The sequence below is a fragment of the Zygotorulaspora mrakii genome, chromosome 7 (genome assembly GCF_013402915.1).
Source record: "Zygotorulaspora mrakii chromosome 7, complete sequence".
Lineage (NCBI taxonomy): Eukaryota > Fungi > Ascomycota > Saccharomycetes > Saccharomycetales > Saccharomycetaceae > Zygotorulaspora > Zygotorulaspora mrakii.
In genome coordinates, this window is record NC_050725.1 from 1,023,738 (window position 1) to 1,044,184 (window position 20,447).

The window sequence follows — 20,447 nt, forward strand, 5'->3', positions numbered from 1 at the left end:
CTTCTCAATGTCAGCAATTTCAGATAATGATGAGGAGACGGAGGTTGTATCGAGAAACTTGTGCGGTGTGGTTGATATTGGCTCCAATGGTATAAGATTCAGCATATCCTCGAAGGCAACGCATCATGCGAGGATAATGCCTTGTGTTTTCAAGGACAGAGTTGGAATTTCTCTTTTCGAAGTTCAATATGCTGCAAACTCTTTAGAGAAAGCTCCAATCCCCTCTGAAACTATCAAAGAAATATGTGCGGCCATGAAGAGATTTAAGCTTATATGTGAAGATTTTGGTGTTCCAGAATCGAGCGTAAGAGTAGTAGCAACGGAGGCTACTAGAGAAGCTTTGAATTCTCAAGTTTTCGTCGATGCGATATATGATTCTACTGGCTGGCAGGTGGAGCTACTGAAGAGGGAAGATGAAGGCAGAATAGGCGCGTATGGTGTAATTTCATCATTCAATATGGTAAGCGGTCTATATATGGATTTAGGTGGAGGCAGTACACAGATCTCTTGGATCAAATGTATTAATGGCGAAATTACTCAGTCAGCAAATCCAGTATCGCTACCGTATGGTGCAGGAGCCCTCTCTCGTAGGATGAAATTAGAAGATAAAAGGGCGTTGTTTTTGGAGATTAAGGAGGCATATGGCAGGGCGATGGAGACGATCGGAATACCGGAAGAGATGCTACTAGAGGCAAAGGAAAAGGGTGGATTTGACTTATACACTTGCGGTGGCGGCTTAAGAGGCATGGGTCACCTGCTTCTCTCGCGTTCCACAGATTATCCAATTCAAACAATCATCAATGGATTTTCGTGCTCTTATGAAGAATTTTCTGCTATGTGTGACTATTTGTTTTTAAAGGGCAAAAGGCCAGGTTTGAAAGACCGCAAGACTTTTAAGGTGTCCGACAGAAGAGCATCGCAACTTCCTGCTGTCGGTTTACTCATGAGTGCAGCCTTCGATTCTCTACCGCAAGTGAAAACAGTGCATTTCAGCGAGGGAGGTGTTAGAGAAGGTACACTTTATTCTATTTTACCAAGAGAAATCCGTGCTCAGGACCCTTTGATTATTGCATCAAGGCCCTACGCTCCACTCTTAGCAGACAAATATTTGCAATTGTTGAAAGAGGCGATTCCTGAAGGAGAAGTGCCAGAGATTACGTTCAAGAGAATTGCTCCCGCTCTCTGTAATCTGGCGTTTGTTCATGCCTCCTACCCAAAGGAATTGCAACCGACCGCTGCCTTGCATGTCGCCACAACCGGCATTATTGCTGGATGTCATGGTTTATCCCATAGGGCTAGAGCACTCGTTGGGATTGCTCTCTGTAGCAGATGGGGCGGAGATATACCAGAAGTTGAAGAACAATATATGCGCTCCCTGGAAGAAATAGTCATGCGTGATGGAAATAAGCTTGAAAGGAAAAGAATAATATGGTGGACTAAATATATTGGTACTATCATGTACGTCATTTGTGGTGTTCATCCGGGAGGAAATTTAAGAGATGGCGTCTTCAATTTCTGTATCTTAGAGAAAGATGAACCTACAGATCAGTTGACAAGCTTGACAATTGATGAAGCACTCTCCGCTCAATCAAATGATGCCAATGTCAACAGCGCAAACCGTGCAAAGCGTGAGTTTGAAGTCGTGGTGAAAATTAGCAAAGATGATTTAAAAACAAGTGCGTCAGTTCGTTCCAGAATCATAACCTTGCAGAAGAAGATAAGAAAACTTTCTCGTGGTAGCTCAGAGAAAGTCAAGATTAGTGTGCAGTTCTACGAGGGACAATGAAGACATGTATAGCAATGGATAGCAGCCCTTGATCATTGTCACATGAATTTATATTCAGCTACTATATAAGTGATGTTTCGTATGTAACGATGTTCCTTTAAAGATTTGGAAGGGTTTCTGTACATATTATTTGCCACCATTTGAACCTAACAAGATCCTATCAACAATCCAGGCATAGAGGATTGATTGTGCAACAATGGTTTCATTAGGAGATTTAATGAAAAGCCTTTGCGTGGCTTTCGAATCTAAGGATTTTGATAGCTGCGAAAAATTATTGACACCCATTAAAATTGATCTAATAAAGCACGATCTACTGCTTCCAGATCTACAGAGTGAAAATGAAGCGTATATCAATGATCTGAATGTTTCAAAAATGTTTCTGGAGATTGGAGCACTCGTTAATATTTACAGACTGGATTTCGATGCGTTTAAGAGTTATTTTGTTCAAGTGAGAGTGTACTATTTCGGAAACAATTCTAAGCTATCTGAGTCAGAAAACAAATCAAAGTTAATAAGCCTGTATTTATTAGTTCTACTTTCTGAAGGTGAAATTACGAAGTTTCATTCTGAATTAGAATACTTAGGAAAGCATGTTTCCAACCTGGAGGAAGATGAACTTTTATCATATCCAACTAAAGTGGAAAAATGGCTCATGGAAGGTTCATATCAAAAAGCTTGTGATTTATTGGAATCAAAATCCAAAATCCCAGAATTTGACATATTTACCGAAACATTGATGAATGCAATTAGGGATGAAATTGCTCGCAATGCAGAAATCGCATATAAAATCCTTCCACTAACAAATATAAAAGCTTTATTATTTTTCAATAGTGAAAAAGAATCCGAGAAGTTCGCATTAGAACGGGGTTGGAAGATCGTTAATGGATCCGTTATATTTGAGGAGGAAGAAAATACAGATCAGAAAAAGGAGACACAAAGCATAATCGAAAGGTCTCTTGATTATGCAATTAGTTTAGAAACTATCGTTTGATAAACAAAAAATCATCAGAGTAAAAAAATGAGAATTCAATCCTCAAATATTAGTGATTGTCCTGTAGTGGTAACATTTTTAGTTCTATCTTAAACATCTCAGTTGCTTTATAAAGTCTATCTCTAAATTAGAAAAACATATTTTTCACGTAGCATACAATATAAAAGTTTAAATAAAAGGTCATTAAAGGATTTCAATTCATGCGTCACATTCATTCAGAGTCTAGAGTACCAACAGATTTACCGGCAGCAAGTCTCTTTTGAGTTAAAGCAGCAATAATAGCTGCACCAGCACCTGAACCATCTTCAGAAGGAACAATCTTGATTGGGTAGTCCTTTGGATTGGTAACTTTCCAGTTGTAAATATCTCTCAAACCTTCAGCGGCTCTTTCTTTGAAACCAGGGTATCTGTTGAAGACGGAACCATCAGCAGCGATATGAGCGGTTTCATAATTTCTCTTTTGACAAATGGCAGCGATACCACACACAGATAATCTAGCAGATCTGGTACCGATCAATTCACAAAGACGTCTAATCAACTTACGTTCATGAATTGTGGTTTGAACACCTAATTCTTTGTTGAAAATGTCATCAGTATCTTCCAAATTCTCGAAAGGATCATCTTCGATTCTTGATGGGAAAGAGGTATCCATAATATATGGAGTCTTCAATTTGGTCAAATCTTGGTTTGCGAACATGAAACCCTGATCGTGCAAATCAAGTAAGACCAGACGAACTAGCTCACCCAAATAGTAGCCTGATGACATCTTTTCGAAAGCTTGTTGACCTGGTCTAGGAGATTGTTCATCGACCATGACATCATATTTGGTTCTTGGTAAGACAAGATGTTCGTTGTCAAAGGAACCATATTCACAGTTAATAGCCATCAAAGAATCTGACGTAATGTCTGAAGGTAATTTACCTTCAAGCTTTTCGATACCGCTGCAGACATCGTAATAAGCACCATTGACACCGGTACCAAAGATAACACCCATCTTAGTCTCAGAATCGGTGTACAAGGAGGCAACCAAAGTACCAGTGGTATCATTGATCAAAGCAACGACTTCGATTGGAAGCTGTTTCTTTTCCAATTGTTTTTGCAGCATTGGAACAACGTCCTTACCTTCAACACCTGGGATATCGAAACCCTTAGTCCATCTTTGCAGAATACCCTCTGTAATCTTACTTTGAGAACATGGGTATGAGAAAGTGAAACCCAATGGCAATTTTCCAGTAACACCTTCTGGGAATTGTTCCTTTAGGAAAGCATCCAAACACTCAGCAATGAAGCCCCACAATTCCTCGTGGTTTTGTGTGGTTCTCATAGCGTCAGGCAGTTTATACTTTGATTGGGTAGCGTCAAAAGTACGGTCACCACCTAGCTTGATCAAGACAACTCTCAGATTTGTACCACCCAAGTCGATGGCCAAGTAGTCACCTGACTCTTTACCGGTTGGGTACTCCATGACCCAACCTGGAATCATAGGGATGTTACCACCCTTCTTACTCAGACCCTTGTTCAATTCGGTAATGAAGTGCTTGACAACGGCTCTCAACTTTTCAGGCTGAACGCCGAAGATGACCTCCAAACCGTGAATTTGTTCCATCAAATCCTTTGGAATGTCGGCCATAGAGCCCTTTCTGGCTGGTGGTTTCTTTGGACCTAAATGAACCATACTGTGCTAATGTTATCTATACTCTAGTTCTTGTTGAATTGAAGCAACAAACGTGATCAATTCTCTGTGTGCTCTTCTAATGAAAGACTGAAAAACTGCACAGGCCAAAGACGTGAATTGCACCAAGAAAAGACAAGTACCCCTGTATTTATATATCAGCCCATGTTTCTTCCCATGAACGACCAGAGAGCGTACAGAGAGCGTACAGAGTGTCCACAAGATCGAAGACGAAAAAAACGATCGAAACATGAGCTTTTCCACGATGAAAGAGAGCGTTCCACTTTTCTTTTCGCCGCCAGCAGAAAGGAAGGGGCATCAATTGCAAGATCGTCAAACAGCCCAACTGCCGAACAGCAGTCTCTAGCGCGCAGATCAGCTTCCTATCTTTTACTGTTTCCAAGGTACAATTCCTCCTGAAAAAAAGTCCATCTAGCGCTGAAAATCGCGTGGTTGAGCCATAAAGAGAAAAACGATAACGTGGTGGACAAAAAAACGAAAAATATCACGAAACGGGGAAAAAAGGAAAAGGGGCAGGAACAACATAGGAAAAAGGAAAAAATCGGAAAATTCGGAAAAACTGGGCGGGACCGACCAGCATGGGGCATAATTGGCTCGCAGAGGAAAAACCTTGGGGCCAACACACCTGTTGGCTTTTGCATACGGGTGCGCTCTTGGGCGAGCTTGACCAAGTTTAACCCTGGGGTGCGTGACGTGGTGTCGTAAAGCTGAAAGTGTTTCCCCGTGGGGAAACACTTCGACAAATGAGACCATTACTTGACAACAGCTGCATGTGGCACGGAAAAACTACCCAAAGTGAGGGGCAAGGTTTATCTACAGGATGCCGTCACTCCCCGCCACTTCCACGCTGTCCACGCAGAGGCCTCCGCCGCAGGTACGCCGTGTGAACCCGGCCCAGCTATTCGTTTCGGGTTCTATAAGATACTGCCAACCGATCTACCCCAGGAATTTATGCCTCAAGTTGGAAGGTGGGGCCTGCGTAAGGTGGGGGCGAGGGGGCTACCGTTGTGCAGTTTGGGCTATTTGTCTGTCCACCCGCATGCCAGAAATAGCCCCTCAATGGGCCGGTGTGCCAACGCGTCACCCGAGCGTTTATTTGCTTCCACGGTTACCCTCGCTTGCGCTTGCTCGCGACGGGTTTAGGTAGCGTCCCCGACGAAAGAGTGGAAAAACCGATGAAGCTCACCGCCCGTCGTTCCTAGTGCTACCCCACAGATATGCATCCCACGCCCATACCACCCCAGGACACAGGAAAACCCGTCACATTTCTGAATTCGAGTTTTACGAAGTAACAGGAACCTTTTGGCATGTTTCTTGACGCCCGGTTCCCGCAAACAAGTTGCTTGTTTGCTGAGCAGACCTTTTGTCTCTCTCGAGTACCACTTTTAGTAAGCACATTGCGATATATAATCTGCCTTTGCCTACATTTAGCTTGCGGTAGACACCGCAGAACCAGCGAGGTGAAGTCGAGTACGGTCCGCCGAACCCCCGGATGGAGCAGTAGCTGCGAAAGAGCCGCTCTCTGCGTGAGCCTGGGGCGTGTGTGAGCTGAGGCCTGTGTGCCGGGGAAGTGCCTGTCCGGTGTCCGGTGTCCGGACTCTTCGTGAGATGTGATGGTGTGTGGGTGTCCGTGGGCCGCGGCCCCGTGCTGCTCGCGACGGAAATACGACGGACGTCCCAGCGCCCTGTCACCCGCTACGAGCGCGTGCGAACGCGCTGCGACTCCGTGCTCCAAAAAGCGGCTTACGGCCGCTTTTCCAGAACACTCGCTGACGATTTCCGCATAGCAACACGCACTTAGTCATTTTCTGATCAATGAACGTCACCGTTGGCGCACAGCACCTCGGCAAAGCAACTCGCAAATGGCTGTTTTCCGCGCTCGTGCTGTCTTATTGTGGCCATCGTATCCTGTGAGGATTCAGTCTTTTAGCTGCTCGCCGTCCCGCTGACAGCCTTACGGTCGCACCGAAACAATCGAAACTCATTGTTCTTTCTGCATGGTTCTTTTCAAATGCTGTTGCCATGGTCCTCCTTCTAGTTTTCAATTAATGCAATAATTCTCTTCCGTTCTACGGCCGTCGAGGTCTCTAAACGGAAATTGGCTTAGCAGATGGACGTTTGAAGGGTATAGGTGAGCCCTTCTCGTTGAGTTGGTTAGAGTGGCTCTTGATGATTACAAATCAGGGCAGTTGAAGCTCAATCAAGATACGACGGATCGAAGCGTGGCAAAGTGGTATAAATAAGAGACGTCGGGAGTTCAGTTTGGTGCTGTCAGGTTCAGGTTCGTTCTCAGCAGTGCAGTAAGCTAATCGGGACAGTTGAGACCATTGAAGTTGTCTCGCGCAAAAAAGACCTGGGAACGATGTACACGGATGCGTTCAGAAACACATTTTTCGTGGATTTTTTGGAATTTTTCGGTCTAACGAAGACCTTCAAAGATATAAACAATGTCAGGCCCAGTTTGAGGAAAAGCGAGGGCTCGAACTATGATGCAGAACGGGCTACGTACAACAGCGATGGGAGCGCGAATTCACACGAGGTGTCCAGCGAAGTGGTGGGGGAGAAAGAGTCGGCAGATAAGAACAGTGTCCCTCAGCCAGAAGAGAAGGATCCGTTCCTGGTGGAGTACAGTGGAGAGGATGATCCAGAACATCCGCTCAATTGGAGCGTGGGGAAAAGGGCTTTGACGGTTGCGGAGGTGTTTGTTTTGTCCTGTGTCACGTATATGGGCTCCTCTATCTACACTCCTGGGCAGGAACAAATTCAACAGGAGTTCCATGTCGGACATGTGGTTGGCACGTTGAATCTTTCGATGTATGTTCTAGGCTACGGTCTGGGACCGATTATTTTTTCACCACTCTCAGAGTTTGCCACAATTGGTCGTCAGCAGCTCTACATTTGGACGTTATTTGGCTATACGATGTTACAAGTCGGATGTGCTCTTGTGAATAACATTGCCGGCCTGGTCATTTTGAGGTTTATTACCGGCATTCTTTGCTCCCCTTCGTTGTCGACAGGGGGTGCTACCATTGGGGACATAGTTGCGCCAAATTACGTTCCAGCATTCATGGGTGTCTGGTCTATCGGCACGGTTTGCGCGCCAATCATTGGACCTTTGCTGGGTGCCTCTATGGTGGTCGCCGAAGATTGGAGATTTATCTTTTGGCTTTTGATGTGGTTAAGTAGTCTCACTTTGATTGTTTTGGTGTTCTTTTTCCCTGAGACGAGTAATGAAAACATTTTATACCGCAGAGCAGTAAGACTGAGAAAGTTGACAGGTGACAATAGATACTATACTTTGAAAGAGAGAGAAGAGAGCAAATTGAGTTTCAAAGAATTTATATTTACTGCCCTCTATAGGCCTTTTGAGATGATTATCAAGGACCCAATCGTTTTAGCCCTTGATTTGTACATTGCTCTTTGTTACGGTACATTTTATCTTTTCTTTGAGGCTTTCCCCATAGTGTTTGTTGGTATCTATAACTTCACCTTAATTGAAATGGGCCTAGCATTTTTGGGATTCTGTGTTGGCTGCATAATCGCGTACGCAGTTTGTATGCTATTTTTAGTGAAAGTCGTTGGCAAGCAATTTCAAGATGGAACTTTCACGCCAGAAACTTTTATGCAACTAGCAATGGGTGTTTGTTGGAGTTTGCCGTTATCGCTATTTTTATTTGGATGGACTGCCTCTGTTCATTGGATTTTGCCTATAATTTCGGAGATATTTTTTATTCTTTGTGTCTTCAATCTTTTCCAAGCTACATTTTCATATTTGGCGGTTTCATATCCAAAATATATGGCATCTGTTTTTGCTGGCAATGGTCTCATGCGTGCTGGTTTCGCTTGCGCTTTCCCCCTATTTGGCAGAGCCATGTACAACAATTTAGCTATTGATGGTTATCCAGTTGCCTGGGGTTCATCGTTGTTAGGGTTCGTTTCTATTGGTCTAGCGGTTATTCCATTCGCCCTTTACAAATACGGTCCATACTTGCGTAGTAAATCCACTTTCTCTGGTTAGTATTTACAAAAAAGAGTAGTTGGTCAGATCCATATATATACCGCTTAGAGATACACTTTTGAGACCAGCAATACTTTATTTGCCTCGTATGATTTCTTTTTTACGATAGATTTAATTATTGAGAGTTTGCATTTTTCCTTCCTTTACACATTTTTAATATAAATACAAAGAACGACATTTTGTTAGAAAAAATATTTTGATCAGCTCTTCTTAAGAGCTGATACCTTCGGACCTGCGGAATCTGCTCGCATGGTCTGAAGTGTGGTAATTACTTCAGCCAAGAAAGTTGCCAGGTTTTGATCACGAAACAATTTCTTATAGTAGTTGTGATATACGCTTGGGTCCTGGTAACCTGGCACACTCCAACTAGTTTACTTATTTTCTTTTCACAATGTTGTTCCCTTCTATCGCAGTGTACTAGCGAAAACCTTTTTCTCTCCCAAATCATGAATCATTTCATTATTCTTAAATTCTATACCGATATATAAAAATATAGATATAAAGAGTGTGAAAAAGCACTTGCAACCATTACTTGTATATTATTGACATTGATGTTAGCGAAATTAGACTTTTTCAACAAACTCGACCGTTGCTTTGTCGACACCAGGTTCCAGGGAGTTGTTTTCATTTGATGACTCTTTTTCAACTGGAATTGGTGCCAAATTCAAGTATCTATTAGTTGGTACAAATCCTCTCGATTTACGAGCATCATTAACGGTATCGTATAATTCATCAATTTCTTCCAAAGTAAGACCCTTTGTCTCATAAACGAAGAAGTAAACGAATATAATACAAAGGAAAGTACAACCACCCCAAATGAAGAAAACTTTTGATCTCAAATTTGCTCTATCTTCATCCACTAAATAGGGTGTAATGAAAGCAATAACAAAATTGAATAACCAATTGGAGCCCGCGCAAATTGCAACGGATTTACCTCTTACCCTTAATGGATAAATTTCACCAACAACAACCCAAGCCAATGGACCCCAGGTTGCAGCAAATGATGCAATAAAAGTACATGAGAAAGCAATCAGCGTTTTATTAGCAGCATGGCTATCAGGAATTGCAGTACCAATAATAGCAACTAAAAATTCACTTACGCACATACCAATAGCACCCCATAGTAATAAATTCCTTCTACCAGCAATTTCCACCAATGCTATACCAGGAACTGTAAAAACGACATTAACAATATTCATAATAAGTTGAATAATAAATGGATTACTGATACCTGAAGTTTTGAAAAATTGAACACCATAATAGAAAATGAAGTTAATACCAGTTAATTGTTGTAAACCTTGAATTGCAATGCCTGTCATAATCCGTTTCAATTGATGATTCGCTGGTTTAAAGCAGTCTAGAATAGAGGTATCACCAAATGATCTTTCATACTCATAATTAGCTATTATTTCTTCCAATTCTTCTTCAATATATTTATCATCTGGTCGTAAGCCTCTTAACTTACTTAAGGAAGCACGAGCGGCCTCATGTTTGCCTTTTTTGACGTAGAATCTTGGAGTGTCAGGCAAAAAGGCCATACCGACGAATAAAATAATGGCCCATAATAATTGCAAAGCAATTGGAATTCTATACGATCCACTGTCATTTCTTCTCTGTGTACCCTCATTCACGCAAGATGCTAAAAGTAGACCAAGTGTTATAGCCCACTGATAACAGGAGACCACCGCACCTCTGATCCATTTTGGCGCTGCTTCCGATTGATACAAAGGAACAATGGAGGATAGTACACCAACACCAAGTCCCGCAATCACTCTGCCTACAATTAACAGAGTCTGGGTTGTTGCAGCAGTTTGAAGAATGACACCCACACAAAAGATAATACAAGAAATGAATAAACCATACCTCCTACCCAAGGTGTCTGAAGCCAACGGAGCAGAGATCGCACCAACAAAAGTACCGGCAGAAAGAATAGAAGTGATCAATGAGGTTTCACTTGCAGTGAATCCTCCGGTGGAAGTGAACGTTTGTTTCACATAATCCATGGTCAACACACCCGAGATGGTGCCTGTATCGTAACCGAACAGAATACCACCAAAGGCCACGAACATACCGACAAATATTGCGCGCGCTTTTGAGCCTCGGATGTCGTCATCAGCCTCAAACAAGTACTGTAGAATACCCATTTGTGTTTCGTTTCAGCCTGCTTTTCCTTTCAAGAGTAGAATATAATACTCTCACTTCTCCTAGAGTGCGTTGAATTTCAAACACTCTCGATGATAATTATGTCTTTCTCTAACCAAACAGAACCACCACCAGGACGATCCGAAAGACAGAGAGGAATATTCGGTGACTTTAAATACCCTTTCGAAGCCAGAATCGAGAGTAAACTGACGCGAACTGGATTGAATTGGCGCGAAGAGACATGGCCTGGAAAACCCCACTTTTGCCGCTACTCAATGTGCTCAACAGAGCACAATTCAACCTCAACAACCATTCCACCAGAGGAATTGCACTTCCGTACGGTCCAAACGGGGCTTCACTAATAAAAAATGTATATGATGCACACTGTGAGGAAAATCTATCAGTCCCAATCAGGAATGTCCTGAAAAGTTAATGTACCAAATTGTAGATTTTCTTTCCATTTCATGACAATACCATAGAAATCATTTCCAATTGGAGTATACGAGGAAAAAAAGTTGGGGTAATTTTTGCATAAGCATTCTTTGAATAATCCGATATGGCTATTTGAGATCTCTCCCTCAACAACGCCGCAGATGATGGAAAATATTTAGTCCGGCCAGCACATCCTTCCCCACAAAAATAAAACATTTTTGCGGCATGGTCCGCCGCATCGGACAATGACGCGGGGTCCACAAAATGTCGCTGTCGAACAGGAACAACGCCGCATTTGGTGGCGTTTTGTCGCATTTGTTCGGCCCTGACGCAATCTTTAATGAGACGAGTGACAGAATTACCTAATCGGGAATGTGCAACTATTAAGATCCCCCCCCCCCGCATCAATTGACGCCCCCTCTCTGGCTGGTTCGACATTTGCTTTAGTGTGTGTGCCAAAGCACACACTATACTGGCAAGCGGGCAAGAGGAACTTACCGCATGAGGTATTTGTGGAGAAACCCCGTCGAAACTCACGGATGAAACGAAGAGTTCGGTCTTTCTTCTGTCGTGTCCCTGCGTCGTTGAGCCATTGTGGTTCTTCGTCCTTTGCAATTGGTTCCTGTCATGTTTTACCGCCCATGATCGCCGTTGGTGACCCCACATGGTGCATGTTGAGCAAAACAGAGCAGGCTTGAGCAGGATTGACCGTAACTGGGCATAATTGACGCCATAGAATGCCAGTCTTTCCGCCTCCCCCACTTTCGCTCCACGGCCTCTCCCGCGACCGTGCAATGTTGGAGACACCAACTGCTGGCGAGACACGCCCTTCTTAGTCCGTCCAAGAGCCGACCCCATCCCCGTCCCTGCCTCACAAAGCCAGCTTTTGTCGGTTCGTGCGGGACGACATTTCGAAGGCGGTCACAATGGCGCTCTGACGTTATGGCGGTTATATGTAAACAGCCATCGATCGAGTTGGTTTTCCCTGTCGTCGAGGCAGGTCACGATGCGTGGTCCTGAGCATGCCTCTTTGGCCCGGGCGACTTGGGCTCACGCCGGACTAGGGGCAGCAATGATTCCGCCCAAAACGTACTCTCGCGGGTACTCCGAAGCAGACGCGTGCGCGAAACAGTCGCCCGGTCCACGCAACGTTAGGGCAGCGATGGCACCGCATTCTCCTTGCATGCGCACTTCACATCCGCCAGAGCGACCACCGTGTTTGTCGCGATCCACTTTCTTTCAGTCCTCCAGTTCTCTGACAGCGGGCTTTATGCGTACCTTTCGATGGTATTCTTCGCAAACACGGAGGCGAACATTGCCAGCAGGTTCAAACGTCTGCGATCCGTTCGAGAAAGAACATTCCCCTGGTTCACTCGCTGAGCGACATCTGTATATATAGCTAGTCCGTAAACTTGCGGTTTTTCCGCTTCGTATGGCCGATTCGCTGAGCCAGATCGCCCGGGACCTCGCCGGTGTTATCCCACGCACCACGGCAGTGTATCTCCGCTCGCATCAAAGCAAGGGTTCCGGGGACCGCCCAACAAGAGCAGGGTCAGTTGGTGAAGGTGCTATGCAAGAGGGTCCTGGAGAGGACCGTACGTAAGATCACCACAGGCTGAGACATCAAATGCAGCATGATATGCAGGACGAAGTGTAACAGGAGAGGCGGGAGACCGCGAAGGGTGAACACATGGGGATGATCGTACAATTGATGAGTTGCAAACTGGCGCGAAAGCTCGTTCTGCCATTTTAGGCAGTGGGTGCCCATAGCGGTAGCTCCATAATTATGCGAAGTCCGGCGCTAGTCAGGAGAAATATCAACAGTCAGCATTCGTTGAGCTAAGCAGAGAAGACAGCAGGTGGAGTTGAGGACAGAATGTCACGTGATGTCCCCAAAAGCCACTCGAAGCTCAAGAAACTGTAGGAAATCCTTGCAGAAATCAGTAGAGGTCAATGCGCAGCTCTGGCATGGAGGGTCTTTCTAAGCGAAGAGCATTTCGATCGTGGACGCATATTGTCTACAAGTCTTGGCAAGAGCACAGGCATCATTATTCCACACTCTAAACAACGCGGTGAACTGTCCACGCGTGGCGAAACAGAGATCGAATTACTGACACCTTTCGTGTTAAACCTCTTGTGCACTGTGTAACTCTTTCATTTCCTTCACTGTAACAATTGTATAGACATCGAACAAAAAATTCGCATGGTAGGCTGGCCCATACAAGCGGACCGGCTTTTACCTTCATGCTCCCCAAATTTGCGATTGCTTCGCGAGAGTATGATCGCTCTTGGAACAGAGTGTTGGGTAACCATTTGAATTGATTTTAAAGATATACAACAGATGTATCCTTTAATCTTGTTAATGTCTCTAACAATTGCAAGAAAACTTATCGCGGGTTCAGCAGTCCGTTCTGATCATGCTTGATCTGCAGGAAGTTGTCACTTGCTCATCATCATGTGTATCATCATAAACACCAAAAGAACGGATAGTGCTTATAAATGCTAGTTGACTGGTTGTAAAGTTGGGAGACCAATAATTCAATTTTACATATTGTCAGACACACTATGTTTTTTTTTCATGGACAACATGTATTTTTGTGCAATCTGGTAACTAATATGGTAAAAGAAGAAGTAATCGTAAAAAAAACAACACTTACTATTGAATAAAAAAAGAAGTAAATCCAACGCTGCACAACATAAAACAAGAACGTAATTATTCGAAGCTATAGGAAATTAGCTTGGTATAGTGTGTATTTTTCGAGGGAGATGACACAAAGCAAAACAGCTTGTCCAACAGGAGCGTTTCGGATGAGATATCGATACTCACAAGGTGATAATCTTGAAAGTAAAGTTATGATGGATTGTGCCGGGAACAGTCCATTTGATCTATCATAAAACTTCTTGCGAACTATTTACTGCTGAACATTTCTATAAAGGATTCAAATTTCGAAGATTATAATTTGCGATCCCAGTAACTCTCCGTACCTAAAGTTTTTGACACGACTTTCATGATAGAAACAAGCTTCTCTTCCTGCAGCTTCTTGCAGACAATCTGCACAGCTGCAGCGCCACCATCGACTTCTTCTGCGTCAAACAGATCGTATGTGAGCTTGTCTGCATCATTGCGTGGCTTGTACAAAGTGTCCTTCACATCGCAAGACTTATCCGCTCTAGTCACAGGAATTGTACCGGCTGCCCAATCTAGCGCATTAAAAACGGCAGTATAGCCAATATATGTAAATTTGCCAATGCCAACGCCCGAGTACGGAGAAACTGGCATAACAATCGCATCAATAGGACGGTTACAAGCCGTTTTCGAAGCTGTGGAGTTCCATTGCTCCAAATACTCTTTGCAGAGTTTCGTACGTTCACTGTGAAGGTCCCATAGTGCTGACACACTCATTTCTTTAGCAGTATTGTACATCTTCATATATGGAAAAAAAGGTTCCCCTGTTAAATTTGCATACTCTTTGCAGTGTTTTCCTCCATCACTCAAGAAGAATTCTCCAACGATATCAGTGAGCCTCTTGTGATGCAACGGGTTCCATTCAATAACCTCATGACCAGCTTCTTTCAAACTTTTCACGGTCATATCAACTGCTCGAGAAATCGCGGGATAAGGCTTCACAACACCATCATCTTTCAACACGGCGAATATCAGCTTTTCAGGGAGCTCGACTTCTCTCCATGGCAATTCAAGACATTTTGGGTCCGTAAGCCAGGGTTTACCTTCATTTACTACAGTTTTACAATATAATTCAAGACTCGTAAGGGTAGTCGAAATAGGCCCATTAACACTCGCAACCGATTCGAGACCAGGAAGACCCGAGCGGCTTCCTAGAGTGGGGAATCTACCTGATGAAGGTCTCAAAGTGAAAAGGTTCTGCATTGAGGCTGGGATTCTCAGAGAACCTCCGATATCAGATCCTATGCCGCAATAACAACGACCTAATAGTGCTCCCAATGCACACTCACCTCCGGAGCTCCCTCCACTGGTAAGATTTCTATTGAAGGGATTAGAGGTATTCCCAAAAATGTAGTTGGTCGATTCCGGCATCATCATAGCAACCGGCACATTAGTTTTAAAGGAAAAAACAGCTCCCGCATTTCTTAAAAGAGAAACAAGACAACTGTCCTCATTGAATTCTTCTGGATTGAATGCAAAACCAACAAAACCAATCGTAGTTGCTTGTCCCTTCACATTCAAATTGTCTTTCAGAGAGATTGGTAAACCATGTAACGGACCCACAAGCTTCCCCGTTTTTTCATATATATCGTCCAACTCCTTTGCTCTTGCTAGACCTTCCTCGAAGAAAACCTCACTCAAACAGTTCACAAGCTGATGCGCGATGGAAGCTCGATGACAGTATGCTGACGTGACCTCAAAAGCTGACCATGTTTTTGATTGAATTTGCTTTGCGATGCTAGGTAAGTCACTTTCTGTTATTTCAATTTCACGTGAACTCAAGAAGCCACATTCTATTGGCCACGATAAAACATCTTTAACATCCGATCCCGGAAGCTCATCTTCCGGAATTAGCCATTCTTTTTTGAATTTCGTGTCCCTGAGACATCTCTTTTTCTCAGCAATATCTAAGTATGATTGAATAGTCATTTTTTTGTTGAGGATTTGCTAGAGGGCCATGATGATGAACGTTTGAAAATGACACTGTACTTAAATACACAAATAAGTCTCTATTTTTTGGTAGTGCTGAATGATTGTCCAAGTTTTCAGGCGGCGCTTAGATTCCGAGATTAGAAATCTTCACAGCCTTCCGAAATTCTCTATAACCCAATGAATCCACATTTCCTAGGTGTTTCTTTTCGTAACAACCCGTGGTTTCTGAATAAATCCGTAAGCCTGTTATCTTATCTTACCAGCTCAATTATAGAAACTTTCCGTGACAACGTGCTCGCTACCTGACCGATTTTCTACCGACTACCTGCTTGTTATTAAAAGATAAGCAACTGCAAAATTTACGACAAAACGTTATCTCTTTTTGTTTCATCCCTTTCTCATGCTCATCTAGTTATCACCACAGAGAGGAAACTCATCACCGAGGATATCTTTCGAGGATAGTGTCGATGGCGTTCTTCATTTTTCTTTTGCTTATTCTTGTGACAGCTTCCATTCATGCCTATCTTAATTGATGAGTAACCATCATATATAAATACAGGCCTGATCGAGATGTAGACCTGAAATTGCTCGCAAAAACTGGTACATTTATTGCACCTGATAAGAAGAAAAGTACCCAGGAATTCATTGATCAGACAGCAATCCGCAGAAATGTCGGTATATCAAGAAAACTGTGAGTCAGATTTTGGAGAAAAGTCATCTGTCAATGCTGACTCGTCAGTAGCAGAATTCTCTTCTTTATCATGGCCTTCAAAGATTAAAGCTGTGCTGTGGGGTAATCCACCGAAAGATTTGCTTGAGAGAAAGCTGCTTTTGAAGATAGACATTTTAGTGATGTCATTCGTTTGCTTGAATTATTGGATTAACTATGTCGATCGATCCAATGTGGCAAACGCCTACGTTTCAGGTATGAGAGGCGATCTAGGAATGACAGGTGATGATTTTAACATTATTAATACCGTGTTCACCGTGGGTTATGTCGTTTCTATGATTCCCAATAATATCATGATACTTAAAGTTTCACCACGCTACTGGTTATCATTCTGCTGCTTCGCTTGGGCTTTGCTGACTTTGGGTTTATACAAGGTTACATCGTATAAGCAGATCTGCGTCATTAGATTCTTCCAAGCGTGTTTTGAGAGTTCCACCTTCGCTGGTACCCACCTCATACTAGGTTCATGGTACAAAGAGCATGAAATCAATACAAGAAGTGCGACATTTACCAGCAGTGGATTAATAGGCATAATTTTCTCAGGATTTATGCAAGGATCAATTTATTCCACAATGAATGGCAAAAGAGGATTGGAGGGTTGGAGATGGCTTTTTATAATTGATTTCATTATCACCATTCCTATCTGTGTCTATGGTTTTTTCTGCTTTCCTGGTACTCCGGAAAACAGCAAGCCCTCTTTTTTCTTTTCCGAGGAGGAGCTTAAGTTGGCTAAAGCCAGATTACCTCCCAGAAAGAAGACAAAGCTGGATCTTTCCGTCTTCAAGCGAGTGATGGGAGGGTGGCATTGGTGGTTGTTCAGTCTGTTATGGGTCCTCGGTGGTGAAAATGAGTCCTTTGGTTCAAACTCGTTGTTTGCTCTTTGGTTAAGCTTTAATAATTATACTATCGCGCAAAGAAACCACTATCCTATGGGTGTATACGGAGTCGGTATTGTTGCAACATATTCTGCAGCCTTATATCTTGATCGTACCGGGGGTAAAAAACATTGGCTGATTGCCGTTATTATTAGTGTGATCCTTGTAGTTGTGTCTATTATGACCTTGGCGTCTCCACTTAGGGATGGTGTGATATTTGCAGCTCAATATCTTTCCGGTGTTTCGTATTCTGGTCAGGCGATCTTTTTCGCTTGGGCCAACTTGGCCTGCAAAAATGACATCGAGGAAAGGGCAATCGTGTTGGCATCAATGAATATGTTTTCAGGGGCTGTTAATGCTTGGTGGTCATTACTGTTTTACTCTGCTACAACAGTACCAAGATTCAGGAGGGGCTGTTATGCCATGATTGCTACGACGGTTTCTTCCGCCATCGTGGCTGTTGTTATGAGACAATTGCAAAAGAGAGACGGAAAATTGAAGGCAGCAGATGAGGAAACCACTAGAGGTACTGTAAGTTATATAGATGGGATCGAAACTCCCGAGGAAGTAAAGGATGATATTAAAATCCATTGAATCTGCTGAGCGGCTTTAAAAGACCAATCCAACTTTTGTTTAAATAGATGTTCAATTTTAAGTTTTTTTAACTTTTCGGGATGGAAGGCTTTCTTAAAGGCCCGAACTATCTCAAAAAGAGGTGTTTCTCTTTTAAAGGCATTCATAAGCTTCGAGTGCACCATTCATCTAGAGATTGCGTTCCACGAAAGTCAATAATGGGATGGGGGGACTTCATTGCAGGAAGTGTTTTTCCAGTTTGAAAAATCGTGAGTAGCCAAATATAAGCAATTGTTTCATGCGACCTGCGGGACCATTCGACGCCTAGGCTCTTTGAGTTTTTCCCATGTCAAATACTACTCCAAGCAACTCAACCAATGCCTTCCCAAACCAGTCTTTTTGTGACTTCACCACAGTTCTACTTGGTGATACTCTTGGAAACATTATGCTCCGCTTACATTTCAGTCCACAATAAAGGAAGAATATTTGAAGAGATAATAATTGGGCTTGCAGAATTTTGCTGATTAGTTTTTGATCAGTCTTTTTATAACCCTCATCCGGATTCTCACTTCGACTAATATTTGGATTTAACTGGGAGAAACGAGATTATTTTCTTGATCTCCCGACGACCTGTGGTTGATTTGCAAAAATTGCTTTGATTTGCATAAAGACCAAGAGTTACTTGTAATTTGATGTATCTAAAAAGCTGTGCCGCAAAATAGACACGGCGCAAAATACTTTATCGAGTTATAAAATAAAGAATTGATAAATATCCTTCAGTAAGCGTATCTGAAATAACGATTTTCGAAGTCAGTTTTATCCTTGAAGCCATTAATGATACCCTCTCTTTCCATTTCTGGAGTAAGTGGCCCTTTAGAATTCCTGCTTTTGTTTCTGAAGAACATAAGCGCGAAGTAAATTATACTGAGAAACATCATTCCTCCGTAGGAGCCAATCAAGCCCTTCATACCAGAAATATATTTTGGAGCCTCGTTGGCATACATGATTTTTGAACCGACGATATTGCCAGACGTGTACATAAGAAACCACATTATTTTTGCTGTTGAATGCTTCGATGAACCTGCGATCGTGGCATTCATTAAAACCCAACACATAATTACTGGTCCACCGATGATGTATAACAACCAACAACATCCCACAAGAGCCCATTTATGTTCAAGAGGGATTAAATGAATGCCAATCAGACCTGCAAGCGTTGGTATGCACAATAGAAAAAGTAAAATTGTGCGAATGTTTTTTTTAGTCGTGATTGCAATCAATCCAGCCGCAAAGACGCAGACAAACTCAATGGCACCTGTTGGTAATTGTAGCAATGTTGCATTCAAACCTGAAAAGCCAAAACCCCTGATCAATGATGAGATGAAATTCGATGTTCCGCCATTTACAACACCACACCCTAAACCAATGATAGCCAGGATCCAAACATTTAAATCTTTGAGTGCTTCATATGTCTGATAAATCTTGAATTTGGTGTCTTTGATACCCATTTGATTTTTGGAGACACGCTTAATAACCTTCAGCTTTTCTTCATGATTCAAAAATCTTGCATTAGCTGGAGAATCAGGAGCGAGGTACAAAAATACTAGCGCCCATGCAAAGTTTATCAGACCTATAACGAGGAAAATCAACTTCCATGGTCTCAACGTAGTGTTGGTAGAATGACCCAAACCGTAAGCCAACAGAGCTCCGACCATTGTAGCAACACCATTCATGGATAAAAACGTACACATTCTGAACGGCTGTTCTCTCTTGTTATAGAACATACCACACATCATCATGTTAGATGGCGAAATGGATGCTTCCATAACACCAAGTAAAAACCTTAATGCCATCATGTCTGCATAATTTCTTGCTCCTACATGAGCAATAAGAAGGATCGCCCAAATTACTAGTGCACACCCTGTGTATTTCGCTACAGGCACCCTTTGGATCACCCAAATAGTAGGGATACAACCTACCAAGTAACCTGCGTTAAAAATAGCAGCAATATCACCATAATCACCGCCCGTTAGATGGAGATCTTCTCTCAGAGAATAGGCGGATGCGTAATTCAATGAAAGCTTGTCCAAGAACTGAAGCATGTACGTGCAACACAAGATTGGAAGCATCCACCTGTCTATTTTTCTTCTAATCTTTGCATAGTCTTCATCGTCCCTCTCCAGATCCTCCTCTATTATCTCTTCAAAGAGATCAGCACCAACTATACGTGATTTGTCTACACCTTCCAGCGACGCTACTGCTTCAAGGGGATCTGAAGATACTTCCACATTCCCAACAGAAATATCAATTGACTCTTTCTGTTCGCGAGTCTCTTTACTGCTATTAACAGACATATTTGTAGTACTTTTCACTGTTGGATTATTCCTTACAGGTAAAACTTTTGGAAGGATTACTTGGTCACAGGAATGTGTTCCTTATATATGTGAAAGGGTTCATTGTCGCAATTCTACAGCTCGATGCTCTTGATGCCAATGAATACACTGCTGATTATGAATTCCATATCGATAGATCACGTTGCAGTGGCCGCAGATAGAAATTTATTGCAATGTATTGATATCGGGATCCAAG

The 20,447-nt window shown here is 42.8% G+C and overlaps 9 protein-coding genes across 9 annotated transcripts; 4 read left to right on the forward strand and 5 right to left on the reverse strand.

Annotated features, from left to right (window-relative positions):
• Window positions 1-7: 7 nt before the first annotated feature.
• RTG2 (Rtg2p) lies at window positions 8-1,786 on the forward strand (the record flags this gene model as incomplete). Its single annotated transcript, XM_037290459.1, has 1 exon — window positions 8-1,786. One exon carries the CDS (start codon window positions 8-10, stop codon window positions 1,784-1,786), a length of 1,779 nt encoding a protein of 592 aa, XP_037146354.1.
• Window positions 1,787-1,982: 196 nt separating this feature from the next.
• Window positions 1,983-2,777, forward strand: RPN12 (proteasome regulatory particle lid subunit RPN12; the record flags this gene model as incomplete). Its single annotated transcript, XM_037290460.1, has 1 exon — window positions 1,983-2,777. The coding sequence occupies one exon, from the start codon at window positions 1,983-1,985 to the stop codon at window positions 2,775-2,777; it is 795 nt and encodes a 264-aa protein (XP_037146355.1).
• A 211-nt stretch (window positions 2,778-2,988) lies between these two features.
• HXK2 (hexokinase 2) lies at window positions 2,989-4,452 on the reverse strand (the record flags this gene model as incomplete). Its single annotated transcript, XM_037290461.1, has 1 exon — window positions 2,989-4,452. One exon carries the CDS (start codon window positions 4,450-4,452, stop codon window positions 2,989-2,991), a length of 1,464 nt encoding a protein of 487 aa, XP_037146356.1.
• A 2,380-nt stretch (window positions 4,453-6,832) lies between these two features.
• FLR1 (Flr1p) lies at window positions 6,833-8,488 on the forward strand (the record flags this gene model as incomplete). The annotated part of the gene is made up of 1 exon (XM_037290462.1): window positions 6,833-8,488. One exon carries the CDS (start codon window positions 6,833-6,835, stop codon window positions 8,486-8,488), a length of 1,656 nt encoding a protein of 551 aa, XP_037146357.1.
• A 563-nt stretch (window positions 8,489-9,051) lies between these two features.
• Window positions 9,052-10,632, reverse strand: HG535_0G05160 (sugar porter family MFS transporter; the record flags this gene model as incomplete). Its single annotated transcript, XM_037290463.1, has 1 exon — window positions 9,052-10,632. The coding sequence occupies one exon, from the start codon at window positions 10,630-10,632 to the stop codon at window positions 9,052-9,054; it is 1,581 nt and encodes a 526-aa protein (XP_037146358.1).
• Window positions 10,633-11,092: 460 nt separating this feature from the next.
• Window positions 11,093-11,920, reverse strand: HG535_0G05170 (uncharacterized protein; the record flags this gene model as incomplete). Its single annotated transcript, XM_037290464.1, has 1 exon — window positions 11,093-11,920. The coding sequence occupies one exon, from the start codon at window positions 11,918-11,920 to the stop codon at window positions 11,093-11,095; it is 828 nt and encodes a 275-aa protein (XP_037146359.1).
• A 2,095-nt stretch (window positions 11,921-14,015) lies between these two features.
• On the reverse strand, window positions 14,016-15,677 carry HG535_0G05180 (uncharacterized protein; the record flags this gene model as incomplete). Its single annotated transcript, XM_037290465.1, has 1 exon — window positions 14,016-15,677. The coding sequence occupies one exon, from the start codon at window positions 15,675-15,677 to the stop codon at window positions 14,016-14,018; it is 1,662 nt and encodes a 553-aa protein (XP_037146360.1).
• A 672-nt stretch (window positions 15,678-16,349) lies between these two features.
• On the forward strand, window positions 16,350-17,879 carry HG535_0G05190 (uncharacterized protein; the record flags this gene model as incomplete). The annotated part of the gene is made up of 1 exon (XM_037290466.1): window positions 16,350-17,879. The coding sequence occupies one exon, from the start codon at window positions 16,350-16,352 to the stop codon at window positions 17,877-17,879; it is 1,530 nt and encodes a 509-aa protein (XP_037146361.1).
• Window positions 17,880-18,634: 755 nt separating this feature from the next.
• On the reverse strand, window positions 18,635-20,212 carry HG535_0G05200 (uncharacterized protein; the record flags this gene model as incomplete). Its single annotated transcript, XM_037290467.1, has 1 exon — window positions 18,635-20,212. The coding sequence occupies one exon, from the start codon at window positions 20,210-20,212 to the stop codon at window positions 18,635-18,637; it is 1,578 nt and encodes a 525-aa protein (XP_037146362.1).
• Between the last annotated feature and the right edge of the window lie 235 nt (window positions 20,213-20,447).